This window comes from Aspergillus steynii (assembly GCF_002849105.1).
Source record: "Aspergillus steynii IBT 23096 chromosome Unknown P170scaffold_11, whole genome shotgun sequence".
Taxonomy (NCBI): domain Eukaryota; kingdom Fungi; phylum Ascomycota; class Eurotiomycetes; order Eurotiales; family Aspergillaceae; genus Aspergillus; species Aspergillus steynii.
In genome coordinates, this window is record NW_020194408.1 from 1,071,506 (window position 1) to 1,092,123 (window position 20,618).

The window sequence follows — 20,618 nt, forward strand, 5'->3', positions numbered from 1 at the left end:
AATAGACCAAGGATTAAAGCAAGTACAAAAAACAAAGCATTAGAGTGTTGCATCGTTGATAAATACGATATCGTCTATATTCCAACATAGCAAGTGTTCCCGACAGAAAGGGGCAAGGCATCCCGAGACAACGGCAACCGAGACCGAAGTGGAGATCCATCTTACATCCTACGAGATCACCGATAAATAAGTATCCCCGCCCACTCTAGGACCCCGCCATTCCTGCTACATTCATCTCATCCAACATGACAAAAGCGCGGGTTTTAATAGTCGGCACTGGCGGCATTGGCACCGTCTCGGCCTATTCGTTGGAGCAAGGAGGCCAGGCCGAGGTCACCGCCGTCATGCGCTCCAACTATGAAGCGGCGCTGCAGAACGGCATAGACCTCGATTCCGTCCAGTACGGCCAGGTGAAGGCCTGGAAGCCCACTGCCAGTAAGTAGGCGACTGTGTCTGTTCTCGACCATCCAGTTCACGCCGCGAGACTAGTTGTCAACGCCGTCCCCGACGTCTCCAAGGGCAATATCGCCCCCTTCGACTTCATCCTCGTCACCACCAAAAATATCCCCGACGTCCCACCCACCGTCGCCGACATCATCGCCCCTGCCGTCACTCCCGGGAAGACCGCCATCGTCCTGTCGCAGAATGGCATCAACATCGAGAAGCCCCTCGTCGCGCGCTTCCCCGGCACCCCCATCATCAGCAGCGTCGCTTACACAGGCGCCACCGAGACCGCCCCAGCCAAGATCTACCACGACGACGAAGACTGCCAGAAGATCGGCGCCTTCGCCAGCCCCTCCGTCCCCGCCGACGTAGCGGCCGAGGCAGCCCAGCGCTACGTGCAGATCTACAACCCCCACGGCAAGCTCGACGTCATCTACGAGCCAGAGGTCGATCGCATCCGATGGCGCAAGATCGCGTATAACGGATCGATGAACCCCATCTCTTCTATGCTGCGCATGGACGTTGTTCAGATGCGCATGAGCCGACACGTCATCGACGACTTGATCGTGCCTATAGTCCTGGAAGTGCGTGCCACCGCCGAGGCGAACGGCATCGTGCTGCAGCCCGATTTGATCCACGCCGTTATCCACCAGGATCCTGTCGATACTGGATTCAAACCCAGTATGTGCCAGGACTACGAGAAGGGGAATCTCATGGAGATTGAAAACCTGGTTGGTGAGCCGTTGCGCGAGGCTGAGAAGGCTAATGTGCCGGCGCCTACGCTGCGGATTGTCTACGGCATCATGAAGGGTTTGCAGGCGAGGGTGAAGGCGGAGAAAGGCATTTGGAAGCCTGTCTTTGAGCCGGGGAACCCGTATGAGTAGAAATATTGGATACTTTCTATGTGATTGAGCGACAGTGCTTAATAGTGTTAGGTAAGCAGGGAGGATGTAAAGGCCAGGCAGTATATGGTGGTAAGATAGGAAACTACCTCATGTCGTCGGTAGATGACCTCGTGACTGAATTGTAGGAGCCGTATCCAGTTCTTGATTAGTTCCATCGCATTTCTATTTCTCCTGTTTTGAGACTCCCTGGTGGATAGAAGCTGGATTTAAGCTAGTATATACATACACTGGTTTGCGGTAGAACATTGACTGGGCGATTTCGGATAGAAGTTCCATGTAAAGGGTGAATCAGATACTACGGCCAATATTCAGCTTCTTACCCTTCACTGGGGCTGGAGAGAAGTTCAGTCGAAAGCCAAAGCTGTGAAGTCCCCTAATATTCACCATATTTATTCTCCACCCTAATTCACCTAGGTCTATCCGCTGTGAATCTGTACGATTGAATCGAGTCATCCCTGCGAATTCTGCTGGTCTTCTCCATTACTCCCATCGAATCTTCTTTCCTCCAGTCATTGAACTTCTCCACAATCATACACCTTACAAGACTCCATTGCCCAACTACCTTTTCTACAGACACCAACCTCAAACGAGATACCACAGGTAGGGATCAACTTCCAAATCCATCATAATCTAAACGGTATCTCAGTGAACTACGCATGACCCCAATAAGTATTGGAGAGATTCGCATCCCAGATCAACAACGTTGGGAGATAGGCAGATATACCCTGTCTGGCTAGTCCAGCGGATATGCTTCGTCCGAGAAAGACTTGTATCGCGCAGATGGCTCGTGGTGTCACTTTTGTCTTTATTCCCTGGGAAATCCTTGCCGGTTTCGTTTCCGGGTTGTTGGTGGCCCCTTCAATCAAACCATGGGCAAGCACAGATGCTTTATCTGTGGGGATCGAGGTAAGCCATATTCCATTAAACGGATGTTGCATACTCATGCCTTCAGGGCACAAGCAATGGTCATGCCCTGACAAAAGATTTGCGCGAGACATGTTAAGAGGTCTTCGGATGGCGGGCGATACCATGGTAAGTCTTCTACTTGTTTCTGTTATTATTGCATTCCAACCTCGGGAATCTAATTGTGCATATCAGACTCTTCGCACTCGCGCTCCGATGAGTCGCCGTCGTCCGCCCAGGCGCAGCCAATGTCCCTGCTGATGCCACTGTGCCTGCCGACGCCAATGCGCCTGACGAAGAAAACGGCAGCCAGACTGATATGCCTGCCGAGGAAAATGGTAGCCAAGCTGATGTGCCCGTCGAACAAAATGTGGCGAGAACATACGCTGTGTCTGCCAGTGGGATTAAAACATAGGCAGCTTTTTGGTTTTTGCAATGTAGAAAAAGAAATGGGTGGTTGTGTCGGATAAGATCGTGCTAGAATTGACTTGTTATGCGGAGGGTGATTGGGGACTTCTCGGTTGAGAAGTTAAAAGAGCGGTGTTGGATGAAAGTTGGATCCATGGGTTTTTATCCTGGTATTCTTTTGCTTTGGACAACCTGTTGAAAATTGGAACTCGATGGATACCTTCGTCATTGTTTACTATGGATGCAAAAATAAGCTAACACACCCTCTCCTCCGTCGCCTATACTCCTCCTAGCAAGATCCCTTTTTTTTTCTTTCGATCCGGCCGCTTGAAAATTAAACCAAAAAGCAGGCAGATAGGTATAGTGAACCTTCGACAGGCCACCTCCCGGTTACCGATGAGCCCCAAGATGAGCAGCCTACATCAAATAAGAGGGGCTAGGAAGATAATCAAATCTCGGAACTTCGTGTCTATTTATTTTCTTTGCCTTCGTTTCTCCTTCTATTCAGGCTTTTCATTGCTTAATAACAACAATATTCAATTTGGCCCCTAGATGTATGGGCCTAGACCGGGATAAGCCCTAAGGAAGCCGCTAAATTGGCTCTCTCGTTCATAATAACTATGCTGTTCTAGAGATAGTATGGGGTATTAGTGGCGGAGTTCAGAAAGCCACCGGCCTCTTAGATTGGTTCAATCTACAAGGCTGAGTTAGGCTGTTCGTCGCAGTGTGAAGGCCGATTGCTAAATGCTGACTGTCTACCTACTAGGCCGATAGTACACTGGAACTGGGCGAGACGCACTGAATCGGATCGTTGCGGATCGATCCTTTCGTTCGATTTATGAGGCCATGAGCCTATAATTAATGTAAATGGATAAAAGCAGGGTGGCATTTTGAAGGCGTCGCATAGCTGTAGCTGAGGCTTATACTTGGCCCCCAACCGTTCAGCTGGAGTTGATAAATTCCACCTATAAAATGGACTTCCCATCAACTCAATTCATTCCATCTTGCTTTCTACTCACTGCATTGTATATCTTCCATTCTCGCTTTCTTCCTGCTAATAAATTATCATGGCTAGTGTTCTCTCCGAGCTCACCTCCACTGTGACATCTGCCTTGGGGAACCTCCCCTCGCCAGAAAACATCCAAGATGCCGAGCGCATGCAGCTGCTCGGTGCCATTGATCAGCTTCGCGCCGCGCTGGAGCCGCCCATCAAGACGGTCATGAAAATTTGCTTGGGGGTAAGTTCGCTGGTTGGCTATTTAATGCTCGGTAGACTAATTGAACTGCTCCAGCACTACGGCCTCACCTCGATCCGAGTCGCCCAAGGAATGGGGATCTTCGATGCATTTGCTGCAGCCGGCGGTGCCGAGTTGACGATCGATGACCTGGACGCGAAGACTAAGGGTGACAGGCAGCTTCTCGGTAACTTGAGTATCCAACTGAAATTTTCTGGGAGACGTCTGACCCTTTGTAGCACGAATCCTCCGTCTTCTGGCCGCCAACGGCATCCTCAAACAGACCGAGAAGGAAAAGTACCAGCCATTGCCGCTAGCATTGATGTTTGCCAATGGCGTACCTCCAGGAGAGGGGATTAAACACTTGTACATGCTCATTCCGTTCCGATGATTGACCTCATCAACTACAGACCAGTACTAATCACCCGTTCCAGCTACCTCAACATGCGCTCCTCCGCCAACCTCTATGACTACTTCGAAAGCAAAGACTACAAGAACCCGACCGACGCATACGACGCACCTTTCCAGTTCGCCCTCAACACATCCGACCACTACTTCGACTGGCTCGTCAAACACCCCGCCGACCAGGCCGCCTTCAACTCCGTCATGACGCTGGGCCGTCAAGTCCGCAGCGAGGAATGGTTCAACTACTACCCCGTCGCGGATAAACTGGCTTTTTGCTCTCCTGAGCGTGTGCTTCTCATCGATATTGGCGGCGGCATCGGCCACGACATTACCGAATTTAAAAACAAATTCCCCTCTCTGCCAGGACGCCTCATCCTGCAGGACCTACCACAAGTGATTAACGACATGAAGGCCCCCCTTCCCTCCGGCGTGGAAGCAATGCCATACAGCATGTTCGAAGCGCAGCCCGAGAAGGGCGCCCGGGTGTATTACATGCGGACGGTACTGCACGACTGGCCGGACAAGCAGGCACTAGAGGCCCTGGCGCGGATCAAGGAGGCGATGGCGCAGGACTCGATCCTGATTCTGAACGAGAACACGCTGCCCGAGGAAAACGTGACAGCGTTTTCGGCGGCGCTGGATATGACCATGATGGAGGCTTTCGGGGCGTTGGAACGCACGGAGAGGCAGTGGGTGGAGCTGTTGGAGACGGCGGGCTTTAAGGTGAAGGTTTTTAGGTCTCAGGGGCAGGCCGTTGGCGATGCGGTGTTTGAAGCGACTTTGTAGATGGATCGGATTAGAAGTATGAGTTTATTGTTTTAGGGGGTTATGGCGATTAGTATGGGTACATGTACAGTCCAGGCTCCTAATGCTACAACGTTCACCCCAAATCGTCCTATATACTTGTAGGAACAGACGGGGGATCACAAATATTGACCGGGCCTCGATCAGGCTGAACAAACTCTTTTACCAAGTTTCTTCTTATTTGGTTAAATCTTCCGTGTTTTTGCACAGACGCAGTGGGAGGAGAGGATCAACGTCGTTTCAAAACTGAAGAAAAATACCAAAATAAATAAATAAGATAAAATAAAAAGTCAAGACGAAGAAGTCCTTCAATTCACCTAGAAAGCAGAGAAGCTATCGGTGTTGTCTTGAACTTGCTTGCCAGAAAGTTGGCATGGAGCCCCCTGCTGTGAGGTTTGCCTGATTTCCACGCATTACTATGCTCTGTCACAATTTGGGCACCGTCTTCTGCATGCCTACCATCTACCCCGGATCTGTACTTTGCGATGCCCAATTACAGGGGTCATCCCTGAACGAGACTACCCAACGGCGGGGTATCTGCAGGTCGAAGACGAACTGCTGCCGGTCGGGGCCACCCGTTCTTTGTTGTTGGTCGGCGATTCGCTCGGCCTGTCGAACCTGCGATTCCAAATTCCTCCTTGACGAACCTGTCACCTGCAGCAAAAATAATCCACGAGACTCGGTGCCTTTCCCTTTCGCCAACAGTTGTACTAGTGCACTTGACTACAATAGGTCTCAACCCTGTATCGGAGGCTATCTTCATAGCCAGAAGCTGGAATGATCAAAAAGTCCAGGACAATTATCACCGGCCGATAACCTGTCCAGCTTCGGAATCCATTTCCATACAACACCTGTGGCTAGCTGAATGTTTCACATGATCAGGGCCATGGCCTCCAGTCGTATTCTTCAGCTGCCGAGATTTCATTATTCATGCCACTATTTAACCTGGAAGGTCGGGCCCGAAATCAGACGACGCTGAACTTTACCAATCGTCTTCGGTATGATGAACCTGAACATCAGTACTAGCAAGAATTCAGGTAGTGCTGACGCCGAGAAAGAACGCTGAAGCTGTCGAGCTCAGCTTGCATCTTGTCATATGTTGCCTAACGTGCATAGAATGAGCAAACATACCTTATCGGGGGCCTCTTTGGTAAAACGATTGGTCTAGCTGAAAGGTCTAGACCCGTCGACCTTGTAGGACACTTGAAGGACCCCGAGTATTTCGCAGAGAGAAGTATACTCGTGATGTTGACTTCCAACTCAATCCGAGCACCAGCCAGCCATGAACCGCTGTCCGAGTTCGGTGGCGTGGCTCGAGTTCCAATTACAATTTATTTCCACCTCCTCTCTGGATAGGACGCGTGAACCATCGAACCGGCATTGCAGCATAGGTAAGCCACGCTGCAGCCTACGAACAATGTCACGTCCATCTTCATAGGGTGGCCCGTTGAGGATACAGCCAGCCACGTTGAGCACATGCGCCCAGCGTCTTGATTTGCTCAGAAAGTACAAACCAAGCCCGCGTCCTATTGCAATAGAGGGTGCCTGAAATATGCGACCGAGCTCCGGGCATAAATTCGAGCTGATATCCGCTCGACTTTCGGTGGAGCATCATCCACTTCGGAGACTTGCATTCGAAAGCCAAAGTTCAATCCACCCCACCTCGATACCTGCTCAGAATGCTGTTCAAGTTCGCTGCCGTCGCCTTTATCCTAGCGGGACAATGCTTTGCTTCCGCTATTCGTACGTGTATCAGAGGCACCCACTCTGATATGATTGCTAATGATCGATAGACAACGTTGAACAGCCGCAGTCACTCCTGGCCAATGGCGACATCGGCATCCTCGGATGCACTGACGCTGGTCGTGACAATCCAAACTGTATGTTCTCGTGCTTGCCATAGTAGAGCAAATCTGATTCGATTCAAACTAGGTGTCTGGTGTGGAACCGCCCCTTGGTGTAGCAGTGGCTGTCCCGGAGGAACAGTTCAACGCGGGTGGGATGCCTGCGGTGTCGGCAAATGCTGTGTCGTTGGGATGAAGCGGCTCTGCTGTCCTTGTATGTCTGTTCCCACCAATTTGATATATTCTTGAGACTGACTATATAGCCTACATGGCCAACGAGGAAGCCACTCCTCCCAAGGAGCCTGAGGCCGAAACCGTCGTGGAACACTATGAGATAACTATTGAGAAGACTGTGGAGTCTCCAACGGAGTCCTCTATCCAAGCAGATAGCGAAAATAAATGTGTGTTTCTTCCTTCCGTCCAGGCAGTGACATGCTGACCATAGAAAACCATCTGCAGGTGTCGTGGCCGGATTCGCTCCCTTCTGCCGGGGCGAGTGTCCGGATGGTTACAAGAAAAAAGCTCAGGACAAGTGCCTGGGACCGGGACCCTGCTGTATCACCGGGTCCAAAGCTCTGTGTTGCACTGAGTAGATCGTCGACAGTTTGTTGAGGCCGAATTTTTCATGAAATTGCGCACTGGTGATATGAGGTCAGAATCATTGCCTGAGATAGGCTTACTCTCTTTATTTTTGTTGCCGGGGAAATATCCCATCAGGACGAGGTTTTCAATATACTTCAGCTACTCATTAATGCTGCGTTATATCTAGTCTAGGCTATTCTCGAGATGATCGGCATAATTTGGAGCAGCTGGTGTCTTGTAAGATGGCGATTCAAAACTAAGCGCTGTAGAGAGTTAAAAAAAGAACTTGGTCTACAGGAAATAATACCTAAATGAGACCTGTCTTTCTGCGCCTTTCAACTGTGAATCTGTCAGGCCAACAATGAGGCAGCGAATACCTGCCAATCTCCGAGCCAATTCCCTCTCTCTCTTCCTTCCACATCACTGCCATCATCAAATTCATCGCCTGCCCACCATCTTCAATCATCTGGTTTTCCATGACCTATCATCTCCCAAAACGCCACGAATGTCGCATCGGACATATTACCTCTAGTCGCAGATTATTGGTGGTGCCTCAGATGACGGGGTGTTTAGGCGCCGGGTTCGCCCCGTCAAGATTACCTATGCAGGGGTTCGAAACAACCCCGACTCCAGTGCAGCGTTAAGCCATGACCAATTGTTGCTTTGGGCGCATCGCGTGCCAATGAGATATGTATTCTATCCCACATAATCAGCTATTTTTAACCTTGTCGTGACGCCGTATTCGGCCAGAACAGCGTCTCAGAAACATAAATAGCCTCGGAGATCCAATTTCTTCTGACCTGATTGTGGTAACCACTGTTTCCTGCAACTTCACAATGTCTTACAATCCAAAAACTCTGGCACTGTCGAATCTCTTGGGCGAAAGAATCCAAGGCTCCTCTGGAGGTTCCATCGCAGCAATCGCTGCCAACGATTCTCGTCAATTTGTCGGCAAAGCCGAGAATGTCCACTTTCATGGCAAGTCATCCGACCGATCCATCACTAGCCAGGGCTAATTAAAGAACAGGGGATGCAACCCAGTTCCTTGACGATATACACTTACCATGTGTGAAGAGTGCGCGGTTCAACTCACTCGCTGATAGCGACGAACCTTCCTACTGCCTCGAAAACACGCGCGTCCAGATCCTCCGTGACATTGACGAGTGGGCTAATGCCCGAGAAAGTCCCTGCATATTTTGGATGAGTGGCTTGGCTGGGACAGGAAAGTCAACAATAGCCCGGACCGTGGCTCGCAGATACGATGACAAAGGTCGACTCGGAGCGAGTTTCTTTTTTTCCGCTCTCCATTCTGACACCAAGTGCGCGACGAGCTTTGTGACTACAATCGCACGACAGTTGGCGAACGCTGATGCTTCTCTGTGTGATGAGATCAACCAAGTGGTTCGTCAAAGAAGGGACATATCCAGCTATGCTCTTGACGATCAGTGGCGTCATCTTATTTTAGATCCTTTGGCTCGCGCTAAACTAGAGCCAGGTCGGTCTCCTTACATCTTGGTCGTTGATGCCTTGGAAAATTGCGAGACAACGACAGGAATTGCAACAATAGTCCGCCTTCTTGCCCAAGTGCAAACACTTGGGTCAGGGGTGTTGCGCGTATTCCTCACAAGCAGACCTGATGCATGGATTGGGGCCAGATTTGACGACATACCAGAAAGCAAAAAGCGGTGCTTTAAGCTTCACAGTATAGACTACAGGATTGTCGGTCGCGATGTAAATACGTTCCTCGCCCATAACTTTCGGAGAATCGCGAAGGACAGTTACCAGAATACGGACTGGCCTGGAGCCGACACAATTGATCTTTTGACGCAGAAGGCCGGTGGTTTGTTCATCTGGGCTGCGTCTGCATGCAAATTTGTCGGATCGGACAGTCGGTTCTCGCGCCAGCGCCTGACTCGATTGCTCAACGGGAGTATTTCTGTTGACGATCCAAGATCAGAGTTGGACAATATTTACATCACTGCCCTTCGGGGTACTGTCTCTGAAAGACAGGCGACCGAAGAAAAGGTTTTTATCTACAATACCGTCCGCCTTATCTTGGGGACCATGGCCGTTCTTGTCTCTCCGTTGCCAGTTATTGATCTAGGGGCTTTATTCCAATCGGTGCCCCGATCATTTCGCACAGGATTTCCGGAGTGTAAGGGTATAAGCGCCCGTGAAATACAGCTAAATCTCAGGCGCTTAGACGCGATCGTCGATCTTCCTGAACATGACCGTCAATCCCCTCGCCTCCACCACCCCAATTTGGGTGAGTTCCTCTTTGATCAAGCGAGATGTACGGAACAAGCATTTCTGGCGGATAAGAGGCAGATACACCTCACCCTGGCTGGATGTTGTGTGGGTATTATGTCCCAAACGTGGGATGTCTGTCCTCGTGACCGAGGAATATTCGGCCTGGGCGGCCGTAGGGTCGCTGTCACCGATGTCAGCCAAGGACAGATAGAGCAGTGGCTTCCAGCTAGCTTGCGGTATGCATGTCTCTACTGGGTGCACCATCTACAGCAGAGCGGTGCCAAAATCGACCAAAACGACGCTTTTGATTGTTTTCTCCAGAGACATCTCTTACATTGGCTTGAGGGCCTTAGTTGGATGAAGAAAATCCCCGATGGGGTCCGCGCAATTGCATCCTTGGAGTCCATGACTTTGGTGAGTTGTGATCCGTTTAATCGCGCGCAAATGAGCTAACCAATCCAAGAGTAAAAGTGTCGGCGCAAATATCCGTGATGCAAAGCGGCTTACGCTGTCTAGCCAACCTGCAATAGAAACATATCCGCTGCAAATATATGCAAGTGCACTGTCAGACTCTCCTTTGGAAACGAAGCATTGCATCAGAAGTCATTGATGCAAAATGCGAGGGGACGTGATATCGGATCACACACTATTGTATGGCCTTCGATTTCTCTAAATATATCGTCCATGTGTGTGCCCTCCACTGCAGTTTCCTGAACCACCTACTCTCTCGATTTGATTCATTTGTTAATTCTTTTATCAAACTAGCCCTATATATAACATTCTTATCTTCATGATGAGCACATACGACCACAGGGTGAGGAGAACAGGGCTTCCCGTCCGCTCAGCCGTACTTAAGCCTCACGCCGGCCGGTTAGTAGTTGGGTGGGTGACCACCAGCGAATCCCGGCTGTTGTATGTTTTTGTTTTTTATTTATTATCTCTTTGTTTACTTTTGTTCAGCAGGTGGACTCTGAATGCTGTTTTCGCAGTTTCATGCCCAATTGGGGAGGGAGAAGGCAATGGAATTCGGGTTGCTCAATTAAGGCGGCGTGGTACCTCGGGGCACCGTACGGAGGCCAAAAAAATCAATTGTCGAGTATCGTAGGAAAGTCTGGCGGGCCTTTAACTCACTCCAATTAACATCGATATTTTAGAAAAGGCTTTATTCCATCTTTTCCAAGGGAGCACGATTGATAGTAGCGTCTGATTTCGAGAGTGTGATCGCTATAAAATTCAGTAATGCCATTATTGGACTGAGAAATAGTTGCAAGAATCGAGCATCCACGCTAAAAATAGCACATCCAGAGCAATTGTTCTTTGAGGAATGGGATAGTTTTTGTCATGTTCGCAGGTGTTTATTGTCGTTCTAATTAGCATGTATATTTTTTTTTCGGCAAATCAATGATTATCACAGAAGAGAAGATGGACTCATACATGTTATCCATCTTGACCTCTCCGTTTTGACTTGACTGTTTCTCTTGCACCAGTTCTTGTTGGTTTGATGCTCTTGAGTTCCATGATCACGGAGTCGACAAGATACTTCTCCTCAGGGCATCATATATGTGTAATTCCTTCCTATGTAGGTTTAATACTGGGGGATTGAACAATGTACTTTAGTAAAGATCCCAACTTGATAACAAGCCTTCCAAGCTTCTCCCCCCACTGTCAAAACGCTAAAGTATTAAAATCGAATAATTCTATTCTAATGAAAGTAGAAAATGCGAAACGAGATCTAGATAGATAATCATGCGGTATACTCCGTAAGAGAACTGAATCTTCATTTATAAGGTCCTCAATGAGCGAGCAAAATACCTAAAACCCCTGACCGATGGGTTTCTCGACTCATTTGAGGCCTTATGGGATCAAAGATATTTTGACGGCACTAACAGCGGTCGGTGATAGACCCTACCTACTTCATGCATATAATTTCCTCGCGGCCAGTTTCAGTAAACAGGCCATGTAGGATCGATCATATAATCAAAATCTAGCATCCTTCAGTCGCCGAAGGCCGGGATTGAAGCGGGCTAAATCGAACACGGGATGAGTCCGAATTTTAATATTGATGCTATACCACCTTTGACATGACTTGTGGATAAATCTGTTAGCGCAGCGCCTGGTCTTTCATGATTGGAGAACCCATGTCTCCCTGTTGTTATTTCTTTTCCACCTTCTGAGCCGTGTAGCGGGGACGTATTTAACAATACAGCAAGGGTCTGATCGGTACGTCTCGGCGGAATGTTGTAATGACAAAACCGTTGAGTATTTTGCAGAACGGTGTTATGAAGCGTCGGAGATGGTTGCTCGTAATGTCCTAGGGCGGGTTGCGCCGGTTGACAGCTGCCCTGCCATCCTAGATACGCTTGCAATTGGTCGGATTGGAGGATGGTTAATATCAACGACCCGCCTTTAGCTTATACTACGTAGTATCCTCGTATCCCCACCCAGAATGCAACTGGGCCTCGAGCAATGTGCTTTCCTGTTAGCCCTGCTCGCTTCATTGAGGGGTGTTTAGACAACCAGCTCTGCTCGGACCAATTAAATGAAATTGGCCAGGCAATTCATTCACACACGGGACGAAAACCAGTCGTCTAATGCTCCAATGCTGAAGAATTGTGCACAGCAGGCCGCTAGCCGACTAGTGATGTCTTGGTTTGGAAAAGGTTTTGCAGAAACGGTGGGTTCCTCGGCCGGGAAAGAATCCCTTTCATCTTATCTGATCATCTGATTATCTCTGGGTTCCCCCGATTCCCCCGTTGTTTCCTTGAAGTCTCTGGATTTCACAACAGGCCTCAATTTCATATCCAATTCACCCCATATTCAATCGCTATACCCTCCGACTCCATGGCCAGCGAAGGTCTTCCCAAAAATCAGGACCTCTCGGATCCCGAAACACAATACATCTTGGACGGCAATGCCAGGTTTCGCCGGCTAGGATGGAAACGCCTTACCGTCATTTCCATAGTGGAGGCCATCGCTCTGGGAAGCTTGGGCCTGCCTTCTGCCTTCGCCACGCTGGGCATGGTTGCCGGTGTCATCCTCACAGTCGGCATCGGTCTGGTGGCGATGTATGCGGGCTATAACATCGGACAAGTGAAGTTACGGTACCCTCAAGTTGGGCACTATGCGGACGTCGGCCAGCTTCTGCTGGGGAGTGTGGGATCCAAGATCTTCGTGGGAAGCTTCGTGGCTTTGTTGATCTTCGTTATCGGTTCCCACTGCTTGACCGGCGCAATTGCCTTCCAGACCATCACTGAAAGCGGCGTCTTTTCGGTCGTCTTCAGTGTTGTCTCCGCTGCCATTCTGATGATGCTCGCTATTCCTCCGTCTTTTGCTGAGATTGCAATCCTTGGGTATATCGATTTCGCTTCGATCATCTTGGCGATCGGAATCACCGTGATTGCAACCGGCATTCAAACCTCCAATGGCTCTGGTACCTTCTCTACCGATCATTCACCGTGGTCAGCATGGCCGATAGCCGGGATCACCTTCTCGCAAGCCATCGTGGCCACCAACAATATTGTCTTCGCGTACTCTTTCGCCGGCTGCTTGCCCTCATTCATGGAAGATATGCACACTCCCGAAGATTATATCAAAACCCTCTGGTGGCTAGGAGGCATCCAAATCGTCATCTATACTCTGACAGGATCGCTGATCTACGCGTTCGTAGGCCAGGAGGTGCAATCGCCTGCATTGCTATCGGCCGGACCAGTCATTTCCCGCGTGGTATTCGGCATAGCCCTTCCGGTCATCTTCATCTCCGGCTCCATCAATACCACCGTCGTCTGCCGATACATCCACGGCAAAGTCTACCATGACTCGGCCGCCCGATTTATCAACACCCGCAAGGGCTGGATGACTTGGTTAGGTCTCATTTCACTGGTCACTGTCCTGGCTTGGGTGATTGCCGAAGCTATTCCTATTTTCTCGGAGCTGCTTTCGATCATCTCGGCGCTTTTCGTCTCCGGTCTGTCGTTTTATATTCCGCCGGTGATGTGGTTTGTGCTGTTGAGGGAGGGCGCGTGGTACGAGAAGCATAATTTGCAGCCCGCGGTTTGTAATTTGGTGGTTTTTATCGTTGGTATGGTTGTTTTTGGTTGTGGCACTTACTCGAGCATTGCAGAATTAGTAGGTCTTTCTCTTTGGGCATTGCGTCAGATGCTAACGATAATTATAGGTTTCGAAGTTTCAGTCAGGGGCCATAAGCAAGCCTTTCACGTGTTAAGAAAGCCTTACGGTATGATCATGTGTTGAATGTGCTGATGAACCTGTACTATGTTGTTTATGATGGTAGGGAATGGGATGAAGACGAATGTATTTAGAACTTATATATTCCGATTAAGGCAAAAAAGATCTAGAGATGTTCAGTCTAAGACGCTATTCCCAAATCTGTTCATCTCTAATATTTCCATTGTAAAAAGCCTGGTGAAAATTGGCACTGTGGTTGCCACTTGCGCTTCTATTCCTAGCTAAGCAAGAGCGAACAAAACAACTCTACGTATGACCATGTAAATCTAGAGCCTATGTCTCATCCCACGCAATATTCGGGCTCTAAGAGTTTGTATCCATGCGTTCGAGATTCCTATGATCGTGCCGCAGCAGCTTTGGCCCACTCTTCAAACAACGGATGGAGACGGCTGGCTTCACGGTCGGCGACGTCGGAGAAATCGCTAGCAGCACCGAATGGGTGGTAAGGGAAAGGTCTGAAGAAGACAAATTTGCGTCAGTCTATTTCAAGCCCATCCCGGTGACGTCAGGGTATGGAATAGTCAATCACTAACCCGTATTCAGGAACAAATGTGATGGGTTCCGATTTGAATGTGCCAGTCGCAAATGACTCGATGATCTGTTTCCACGAATCTTCGAAGAACCGTCTTTCCTCCGCGAAGATTGGGTTCGTCGGCTCTGGGCATTGCGACGACTGCGTTGTGCCCATTCTAGCATGGATATGGTTGACCTTGAGAATGTTAGTCTTGTACGGACACGCTTCGTCGGGGCTTATGACTTACATGGGGTATGATTGTGCGAAGCAGTTCCTTGTCCTCCTCGCCTTGATCCAGCAGGCGTTCGCAGACGACCACGAAGTGAGAAAAGTCGGCCGTCACACGCAGACTTCATCAATCGTTAGCGGATCCCACAAGCCAATGCATCGCTATCATACCTAGGCACCCTCTTCAACACTCTTGCGGTAGAGTATGGACTGAAAAAGGCTCGGTTGCGGTGCGTCTCGTGGCAGACCTTCCCCTGCAGCCCGACCTCGGCATCGACGAGCAGAGAGCCCTCGAAGAACTCGACCGCCTCGTCAACCGACCATTGATCATCTCCAGAATGCGCATTGATCTTGTATGGCTTGAGCGTCTTGGCGCGCTCCAACTGTGTGCGATAACCCGCAAGGTGATCCCTTGGTGTGAGACCCGGGGGCTTCGGACCGGCATACATGGGCCAGAGGGTATGGATCCTAGAGAGCATTAAAAAGTGATCGCGACATTATTTCAGCCTCACTCACAGTACACTGATCTCAAGGCCAACCTCGTCGCAAAGTCGACGAATCGCGGCCAAATCCTCGAAAGGTGCAATGTCGATTTCCACTCCGGCTAATTGACTTGTGTTAGCTTCTTGGTTCGCACAAGCAAGACAGACTCATTCACTGTAACTCTGGGACTTTAGAGTGGGAAACCATCTGGCCCAATTTGCATAGTTCACTCCAGCATCAACACCCCAGATCGAGCGAAAGCGCAGCACAGAAGTCATCGTGATCTTCGAACGTGTACAGGAAGCTTGGAACTTTGCAGACTCAGAAATCCTGACCCCAGCCTGCACCAGCCTTCGACAAGGCTTCCATTTTGTACCCCGTCCTGATCTCCACATACCCTCTCAGACCATCACGATTGACAAGAACAAGGTGAGGCCATCTCCATCGCATTTGAATAGGCAACGTTCCCCGCGTGCCGACGCCAAGAACAACCCCGCCGACGTGGAAGGGGAAATCTTGCCCGATCGCAAGGGTAATTTTGCCCTGATCGGCGAGAATTGAGCTCATGGAGCCTCTCCATGGCGGGGATTGATTTGAACGGAATCCTGAACCCGATTTGGAATGGGATGTTTGCCCGCAGGCGCCTTGCGCAGCTCATATATCTCCCAGATCCCCAATCCCCAATCCCCGACCTCCGACCGGACAATTTTCATTCAATGCGATCGCACTTCTTTCATTCATCACCATGGCCTCCACGATGAAAGCACTCAACTATCTCGGCCCTTACAAGGTGCGCGTGGAAGACGTCGACAGGCCGAAGCTGGAACACCCCGATGACGTCATTGTCAAAGTCACCACGGTATGCTGTCTTTCAAGCGACTAATATCTTCGTGCTAATGAGATTGATAGGCTGCAATCTGCGGATCAGACCTGCAGTGAGTATTCAAGGGGGTGTAGTCGACGATGTGTGGTCGCATTGACTCACGAAACGCAGCATGTACGAAGGGCGCACGGCGGCAGAACCCGGGATTACATTTGGTCGGTGGTCAACATTGGTCGATAAGGAATCCTCGCTGACACGGATTAAGGCCACGAAAACATGGGTATTGTGGAGGAACTGGGAGAAGGAGTGACATTGTTGAAGAAGGGAGACCGCGTGGTGATGCCATTCAATGTGGCCGATGGCAGATGCCGCAACTGCGAGCAGGGCTATACTGCCTTTTGCACAGGGGTCAACCCCGGTTTTGCTGGTGGCGCTTATGGTATGGGTTGAGTGTTGTTCTCACGGGTCGCTGGCTGACGCTCTGCAGGATATGTTGCCATGGGCCCGTATCGAGGAGGTATGCTGACAGTGCCCTCTGATGGCAAGAATAATTCAAGCTAACCGAGTGAAATCCAGGCCAGGCCCAGTATATCCGTGTTCCATATGCCGACTTCAATGCGCTTCTACTACCCCCGGGAACGGAGCATGAGGCCGACTTTGTTCTTCTTGCTGGTGAGTTCTCAACGATAATCTCAATTGCAACCTTTCTAACGGAACACCATAGATATCTTTCCAACAGGTACACTCCGAGCCCCTCTCCTTAATAACCGTGGATCCTGACTCGTGGTCTAGGCTGGCATGGCGTGGAAATCTCTGGCTTCAAATCCGGAGAAAGCATCGCGGTTTTCGGTGCTGGTCCCGTAGGTCTCATGGCCGCGTACTCTGCCACCTTGCGCGGAGCGTCTCGCGTGTTCGTTGTCGACCGAGTCCCTGAGCGACTCGCTGCGGCTCAGAAGATCGGCTGCATTCCCATTGACTTCACCACCGTGAATACCGTGGAGGAGATTATCCGTCTGAACGGCGGAATGGTCGATCGGTCTGTCGATGCGGTGGGTTACCAAGCTGTTGACAAGAGTGGTTCATCAGAGAAGCCCAACATTGTGCTGGAGAACATGATTAGTGTCACGCGGGCCTGTGGCGGCATGGGGATCCCGGGACTATATGTGCCTAGGTATGTGCTCTTTCCTGACGATGCCTCCAGTATACTGACCTGGAGCAGTGACCCAGGGGCTTCCGACGAGGCCTCCGCCAAGGGCGCCATCAGTCTCAGCTTCGGAAAGCTCTTTGAAAAGGTATGACCCATCACTGTATGTGCCCGACTCATCCCACTTATATATTTCACTTTTTTAGGGATTGTCGTTAGCCACGGGTCAATGCAATGTCAAGGCCTATAACCGATACCTGCGGGATATGATTGTGGCCGGCAAGGCCAAGCCGAGCTTTGTGATTTCCCATGAGATCGCGCTGGATGATGCCGAGATTGCCTATCACAAGTTCGACAAGAGGGAAGACGGGTACACCAAGGTCATCATCCATCCCAATGGCGGTTTTCCTGTCTCTAGTGCTCCCGCGCAATCCCATTTGTAGATAGGTAGGTAGACTGGTAGATTATATGTATGAACTTTTACTCGAATGGATATTTGCGGTAGGCATGGCTGCTGGACATGTTAAATCTACTACGCGGTAATAAGCCGCATAATAAATGAAATTGACTTCTTCCATTTTTAATCGGCCCGTATTAATCTGAGGATCAGCACCGATTCAACGCGTAGTTTTCAATTAGGTTCCACCGAGGGCGCTCGGTTTGAGGGTTCTTAGGCAGTGGTGAGTTTCAATTTCTGGCACTGCAGTCTCTTCTGCTGAGTGGGACTGAAACTCGTGGATCGATCAATGTGTACGAATATCAATCGTCAAGATAACTGCGTGATTCACCAAGGGATTTGATTGTAGTAGTTCTTGCTGTATGAGCCAGGCTGATACAACTTCTAGATCGAACCACACTAATGAAATAGGAAAAAATTAGAAAAAGAGTCTACTTCTCCGTTCATGCTCTTTTCAGGCCACCTTTCTCGGTCAACATAGATAAGATCAGTGCCATTAGCCCAGAAAGTTTAGACCTAGCAGTATGACCGGAACACGACTGCACTTGGCTATGGACGAGAACTTTTGACATTAGATAGACCATTGCACGGTGAGTGATAGTGGAAAACAACAGGAATTGTCATTTGAGTGAACAGGTGAGGCCGCCATTCAGTAGAACTTCGTATTTGGAGGGAGACCTTCCTTTTGATCTTCTCTCTGGAATCATGTTAGAACCGCCTCTGCTCCCCTGACTCATGTATATACGTGCCAAAAGATCTCCAAAGCTTGCAGCGAGCTTCACCTCGTAGTCAAAGTATCCCTCCGCCTGAGAGTTTACGGATTGTTTATCTGGGAAGGTTACTGCAACATCGAAATCTATCCAAACGACTCTCTCCGGTGGTCCACGGACGATGAGAATATTCTTCGGATATATGTCGCGGTGATGAACTAGAGCACCGTGGATCTCCTTCAGCCCGCGAATGACCACTCGAAAGCGGTCATCTGAATAGTTCACACAGTTAAGCTCTTCTGTATCCTCCAAATACTCGAGTAATATAGCACTCGGGTTGTTTACGTCGTCCACAAAGTGATTGAGATGCGGTTGGAAACGGGCTGGATCAAGTCGATCAAAATAACCATGATAGTACGGAACTGATCCACGATCGCATACACCAAAAAGTCGTAGGTTTCGGTACGCTCTCAATTCGCAGCGAAAACGGTTCAAGTCACAGCCCTTCTCTGTGAATCCCGGGTCACCGTTGTCATGAAACTGGGGAGTTAGTGTTGGTTAGTGAAATAGACCACCACTCACTTACTACTTCCATTGCATAGCGAGTTCCTTGTATCTCTACCTCAAAGATAGAGGATGCTTCCGATCTTCCGAGTTCCTTGCCGATCTGTAAAAGACCCGGAGAAGTATTCAGAGCATCTGAGGAATGTTGAGACATTTGGTTGGTAAAGACTTATTGTAAGAACAAAGTGCTGTTGTGGGAAAGCGACCGAGCTGGAGGGATACAACGACGATCGAAGGAGGTCATCCCGCATACGCCGGTAGATGGTCCCGTGACCCTCCGCCCGCCTCGCATCCCTTCGGAGTAGTATAGTCACCACATGCTGTATCCGGTTTGAATTGGTCGGGGTAATGGTAGAGAGTTCAGCCAGACGCTCTAGAGCAGGTTGTTCAAAACGAGCACGGATTACACGCCTCATCCGAGGTATAATTAAATCGTGGAAGCGTGGCCTTCGTCTCAAATTGATAGATCCTGAACCAATTGGCTGACCTTCTCTCAAAGGATATTTATACTGCCCCGGGGCCGCTCATAGCTAAGATTTGTGGGGTGGCATGGTCAAAGTCTTTCCTGTATACTCGTAAGTATTCGCCTGGAATGGTTTCCGCACTTGGAACTCGGACGTGTTTTGGGGATAATACATATATTTCGGCCAGATCGGTTCTTATGCGGATCTTCAAGAGGAAATAATGTAATTCAATGGACATCCCAACTTGACTCGAGGCCTTCCAAGCTGCTTTCGTGCCGCGCCACCCGTGCATTTGTCCATGCAAACACTGAGGCGTTGATGATGGATGACATCAATCCAATCGAGGCGGAAAATACTTCATGAGGTTCGCTCACGGTCCTGCGGCGTAGGAAAGGAATATTAGTACATGGGGTCCGTGATTGGTAGCGAACATGCCCAGAAAGCTAACCTGTGCTATCCTTTCTCAATGGCTGATGAGAGACACGCTCAATACCAGAATGTTCGTGGCACAGCTGCATCCCTGCCGGCTGGTGGACTTCGCTCTCTTGCCGAGCCTGACCCACTTAAACCCGAAGCCAATGAATATGATGGACATTCTGGAAGGTGGAGTTGGCGCAGTCACAGAAATGCAGATGGATGACGCTGGCCCACTACTCCTGAATTGTGCGCCGATGGGGAAGGGATTGGCGTGAGGAAGGGGCAACGTAAAAGGTGCGACTGACTGACAGTGGGTGTGCCGTGTTCGTCGGAGGATTCGCAAGACGATTTTCACAGAGAGGAGTTCAGGAGTGTTTAGGAGGAAGTGTTTATTCCTGACGAAATGGTGATCCGATGGGCCTCAGGCACTGAAGAGTCGGCCGATCGGGAAAGTCGCCGTCACTTTCTCTCGCTCTTCTTCTTTCTCTCTCTCATCTCCTTCCACCATCCACTCACTAGTCATTTGAATCCATCCCATTTCCCTGCTCAACCATGCCAAGTCAATTCAATAGACCATATCAACTAGTTATCTCACGTCCAAGTCAACCTCCATCGTGATTGGATTGGCATCCCCTGGCAAGCACTGGGCAGTCCCACGGTGGGGTTTGCGCAGGTTTATTATTGCCTTTCTGGCGGTTTGATTCCGGGCGCAGCAAGTCGTCGTCACCTTTCCTGCTCAACGCCGTTTATCGCTCGGATCCACGGTGCTGGCTTGGCGGGTCCGGAGAA

At 49.8% G+C, this 20,618-nt stretch overlaps 8 protein-coding genes across 8 annotated transcripts; 6 read left to right on the forward strand and 2 right to left on the reverse strand.

Annotated features, from left to right (window-relative positions):
• Positions 1 to 245: 245 nt before the first annotated feature.
• Positions 246 to 1,328, forward strand: P170DRAFT_459805 (ketopantoate reductase family protein; the record flags this gene model as incomplete). The annotated part of the gene is made up of 2 exons (XM_024851896.1): positions 246 to 435; positions 490 to 1,328. 2 exons carry the CDS (start codon positions 246 to 248, stop codon positions 1,326 to 1,328), a joined length of 1,029 nt encoding a protein of 342 aa, XP_024698711.1.
• A 2,375-nt stretch (positions 1,329 to 3,703) lies between these two features.
• Positions 3,704 to 5,175, forward strand: P170DRAFT_77047 (putative O-methyltransferase). Its single transcript, XM_024855375.1, has 4 exons — positions 3,704 to 3,898; positions 3,953 to 4,082; positions 4,135 to 4,261; positions 4,330 to 5,175. The coding sequence occupies exons 1-4, from the start codon at positions 3,728 to 3,730 to the stop codon at positions 5,084 to 5,086; spliced, it is 1,185 nt and encodes a 394-aa protein (XP_024698712.1). The 5' UTR covers positions 3,704 to 3,727; the 3' UTR covers positions 5,087 to 5,175.
• A 1,556-nt stretch (positions 5,176 to 6,731) lies between these two features.
• Positions 6,732 to 7,734, forward strand: P170DRAFT_514631 (uncharacterized protein). Its single transcript, XM_024855231.1, has 5 exons — positions 6,732 to 6,847; positions 6,898 to 6,984; positions 7,037 to 7,162; positions 7,212 to 7,349; positions 7,408 to 7,734. The coding sequence occupies exons 1-5, from the start codon at positions 6,784 to 6,786 to the stop codon at positions 7,539 to 7,541; spliced, it is 549 nt and encodes a 182-aa protein (XP_024698713.1). The 5' UTR covers positions 6,732 to 6,783; the 3' UTR covers positions 7,542 to 7,734.
• A 588-nt stretch (positions 7,735 to 8,322) lies between these two features.
• On the forward strand, positions 8,323 to 10,644 carry P170DRAFT_77061 (uncharacterized protein). The gene is made up of 4 exons (XM_024855376.1): positions 8,323 to 8,508; positions 8,558 to 10,194; positions 10,244 to 10,466; positions 10,546 to 10,644. The coding sequence occupies exons 1-3, from the start codon at positions 8,367 to 8,369 to the stop codon at positions 10,388 to 10,390; spliced, it is 1,926 nt and encodes a 641-aa protein (XP_024698714.1). The 5' UTR covers positions 8,323 to 8,366; the 3' UTR covers positions 10,391 to 10,466; positions 10,546 to 10,644.
• Positions 10,645 to 12,576: 1,932 nt separating this feature from the next.
• Positions 12,577 to 14,002, forward strand: P170DRAFT_486331 (uncharacterized protein; the record flags this gene model as incomplete). Its single annotated transcript, XM_024853930.1, has 2 exons — positions 12,577 to 13,905; positions 13,955 to 14,002. The coding sequence occupies exons 1-2, from the start codon at positions 12,622 to 12,624 to the stop codon at positions 14,000 to 14,002; spliced, it is 1,332 nt and encodes a 443-aa protein (XP_024698715.1). The 5' UTR covers positions 12,577 to 12,621.
• A 240-nt stretch (positions 14,003 to 14,242) lies between these two features.
• P170DRAFT_469019 (sugar phosphate isomerase/epimerase family protein) lies at positions 14,243 to 15,633 on the reverse strand. The gene is made up of 6 exons (XM_024852585.1): positions 15,426 to 15,633; positions 15,284 to 15,371; positions 14,939 to 15,235; positions 14,787 to 14,889; positions 14,559 to 14,734; positions 14,243 to 14,480 (listed from the first exon to the last, which is right to left on the reverse strand). Exons 1-6 carry the CDS (start codon positions 15,526 to 15,528, stop codon positions 14,360 to 14,362), a joined length of 888 nt encoding a protein of 295 aa, XP_024698716.1. The 5' UTR covers positions 15,529 to 15,633; the 3' UTR covers positions 14,243 to 14,359.
• Positions 15,634 to 15,938: 305 nt separating this feature from the next.
• P170DRAFT_394971 (glutathione-independent formaldehyde dehydrogenase) lies at positions 15,939 to 17,624 on the forward strand (the record flags this gene model as incomplete). The annotated part of the gene is made up of 10 exons (XM_024846081.1): positions 15,939 to 16,109; positions 16,160 to 16,185; positions 16,245 to 16,288; positions 16,339 to 16,512; positions 16,561 to 16,590; positions 16,650 to 16,745; positions 16,798 to 16,812; positions 16,866 to 17,244; positions 17,293 to 17,365; positions 17,424 to 17,624. Coding segments are annotated over exons 1-10 (1,152 nt in total), but the record flags the coding sequence as incomplete, so codon positions are not given.
• Positions 17,625 to 18,323: 699 nt separating this feature from the next.
• P170DRAFT_451430 (uncharacterized protein) lies at positions 18,324 to 19,102 on the reverse strand (the record flags this gene model as incomplete). The annotated part of the gene is made up of 3 exons (XM_024851184.1): positions 18,324 to 18,371; positions 18,424 to 18,924; positions 18,971 to 19,102. The coding sequence occupies 3 exons, from the start codon at positions 19,100 to 19,102 to the stop codon at positions 18,324 to 18,326; spliced, it is 681 nt and encodes a 226-aa protein (XP_024698718.1).
• Positions 19,103 to 20,618: the final 1,516 nt, after the last annotated feature.

Excerpts from the sequence above, each read along its gene's own strand:
- P170DRAFT_514631 (XM_024855231.1), top strand. The coding sequence starts at position 6,784 with ATGCTGTTCAAGTTCGCTGCCGTCGCCTTTATCCTAGCGGGACAATGC. Across the intron at positions 6,848-6,897 it reads ATGCTTTGCTTCCGCTATTC|ACAACGTTGAACAGCCGCAG; the intron begins GTACGTGTATCA and ends AATGATCGATAG. Across the intron at positions 7,163-7,211 it reads GAAGCGGCTCTGCTGTCCTT|CCTACATGGCCAACGAGGAA; the intron begins GTATGTCTGTTC and ends CTGACTATATAG.
- P170DRAFT_77061 (XM_024855376.1), top strand. The coding sequence starts at position 8,367 with ATGTCTTACAATCCAAAAACTCTGGCACTGTCGAATCTCTTGGGCGAA. Across the intron at positions 8,509-8,557 it reads CGAGAATGTCCACTTTCATG|GGGATGCAACCCAGTTCCTT; the intron begins GCAAGTCATCCG and ends ATTAAAGAACAG. Across the intron at positions 10,195-10,243 it reads CCTTGGAGTCCATGACTTTG|AGTAAAAGTGTCGGCGCAAA; the intron begins GTGAGTTGTGAT and ends AACCAATCCAAG.
- P170DRAFT_469019 (XM_024852585.1), bottom strand. The coding sequence starts at position 15,528 with ATGACTTCTGTGCTGCGCTTTCGCTCGATCTGGGGTGTTGATGCTGGA. Across the intron at positions 15,372-15,425 it reads TCTAAAGTCCCAGAGTTACA|CCGGAGTGGAAATCGACATT; the intron begins GTGAATGAGTCT and ends CAAGTCAATTAG. Across the intron at positions 14,890-14,938 it reads GTGTTGAAGAGGGTGCCTAG|TCTGCGTGTGACGGCCGACT; the intron begins GTATGATAGCGA and ends CGATTGATGAAG.
- P170DRAFT_77047 (XM_024855375.1), top strand. The coding sequence starts at position 3,728 with ATGGCTAGTGTTCTCTCCGAGCTCACCTCCACTGTGACATCTGCCTTG. Across the intron at positions 4,083-4,134 it reads GGGTGACAGGCAGCTTCTCG|CACGAATCCTCCGTCTTCTG; the intron begins GTAACTTGAGTA and ends GACCCTTTGTAG. Across the intron at positions 4,262-4,329 it reads GGAGAGGGGATTAAACACTT|CTACCTCAACATGCGCTCCT; the intron begins GTACATGCTCAT and ends CACCCGTTCCAG.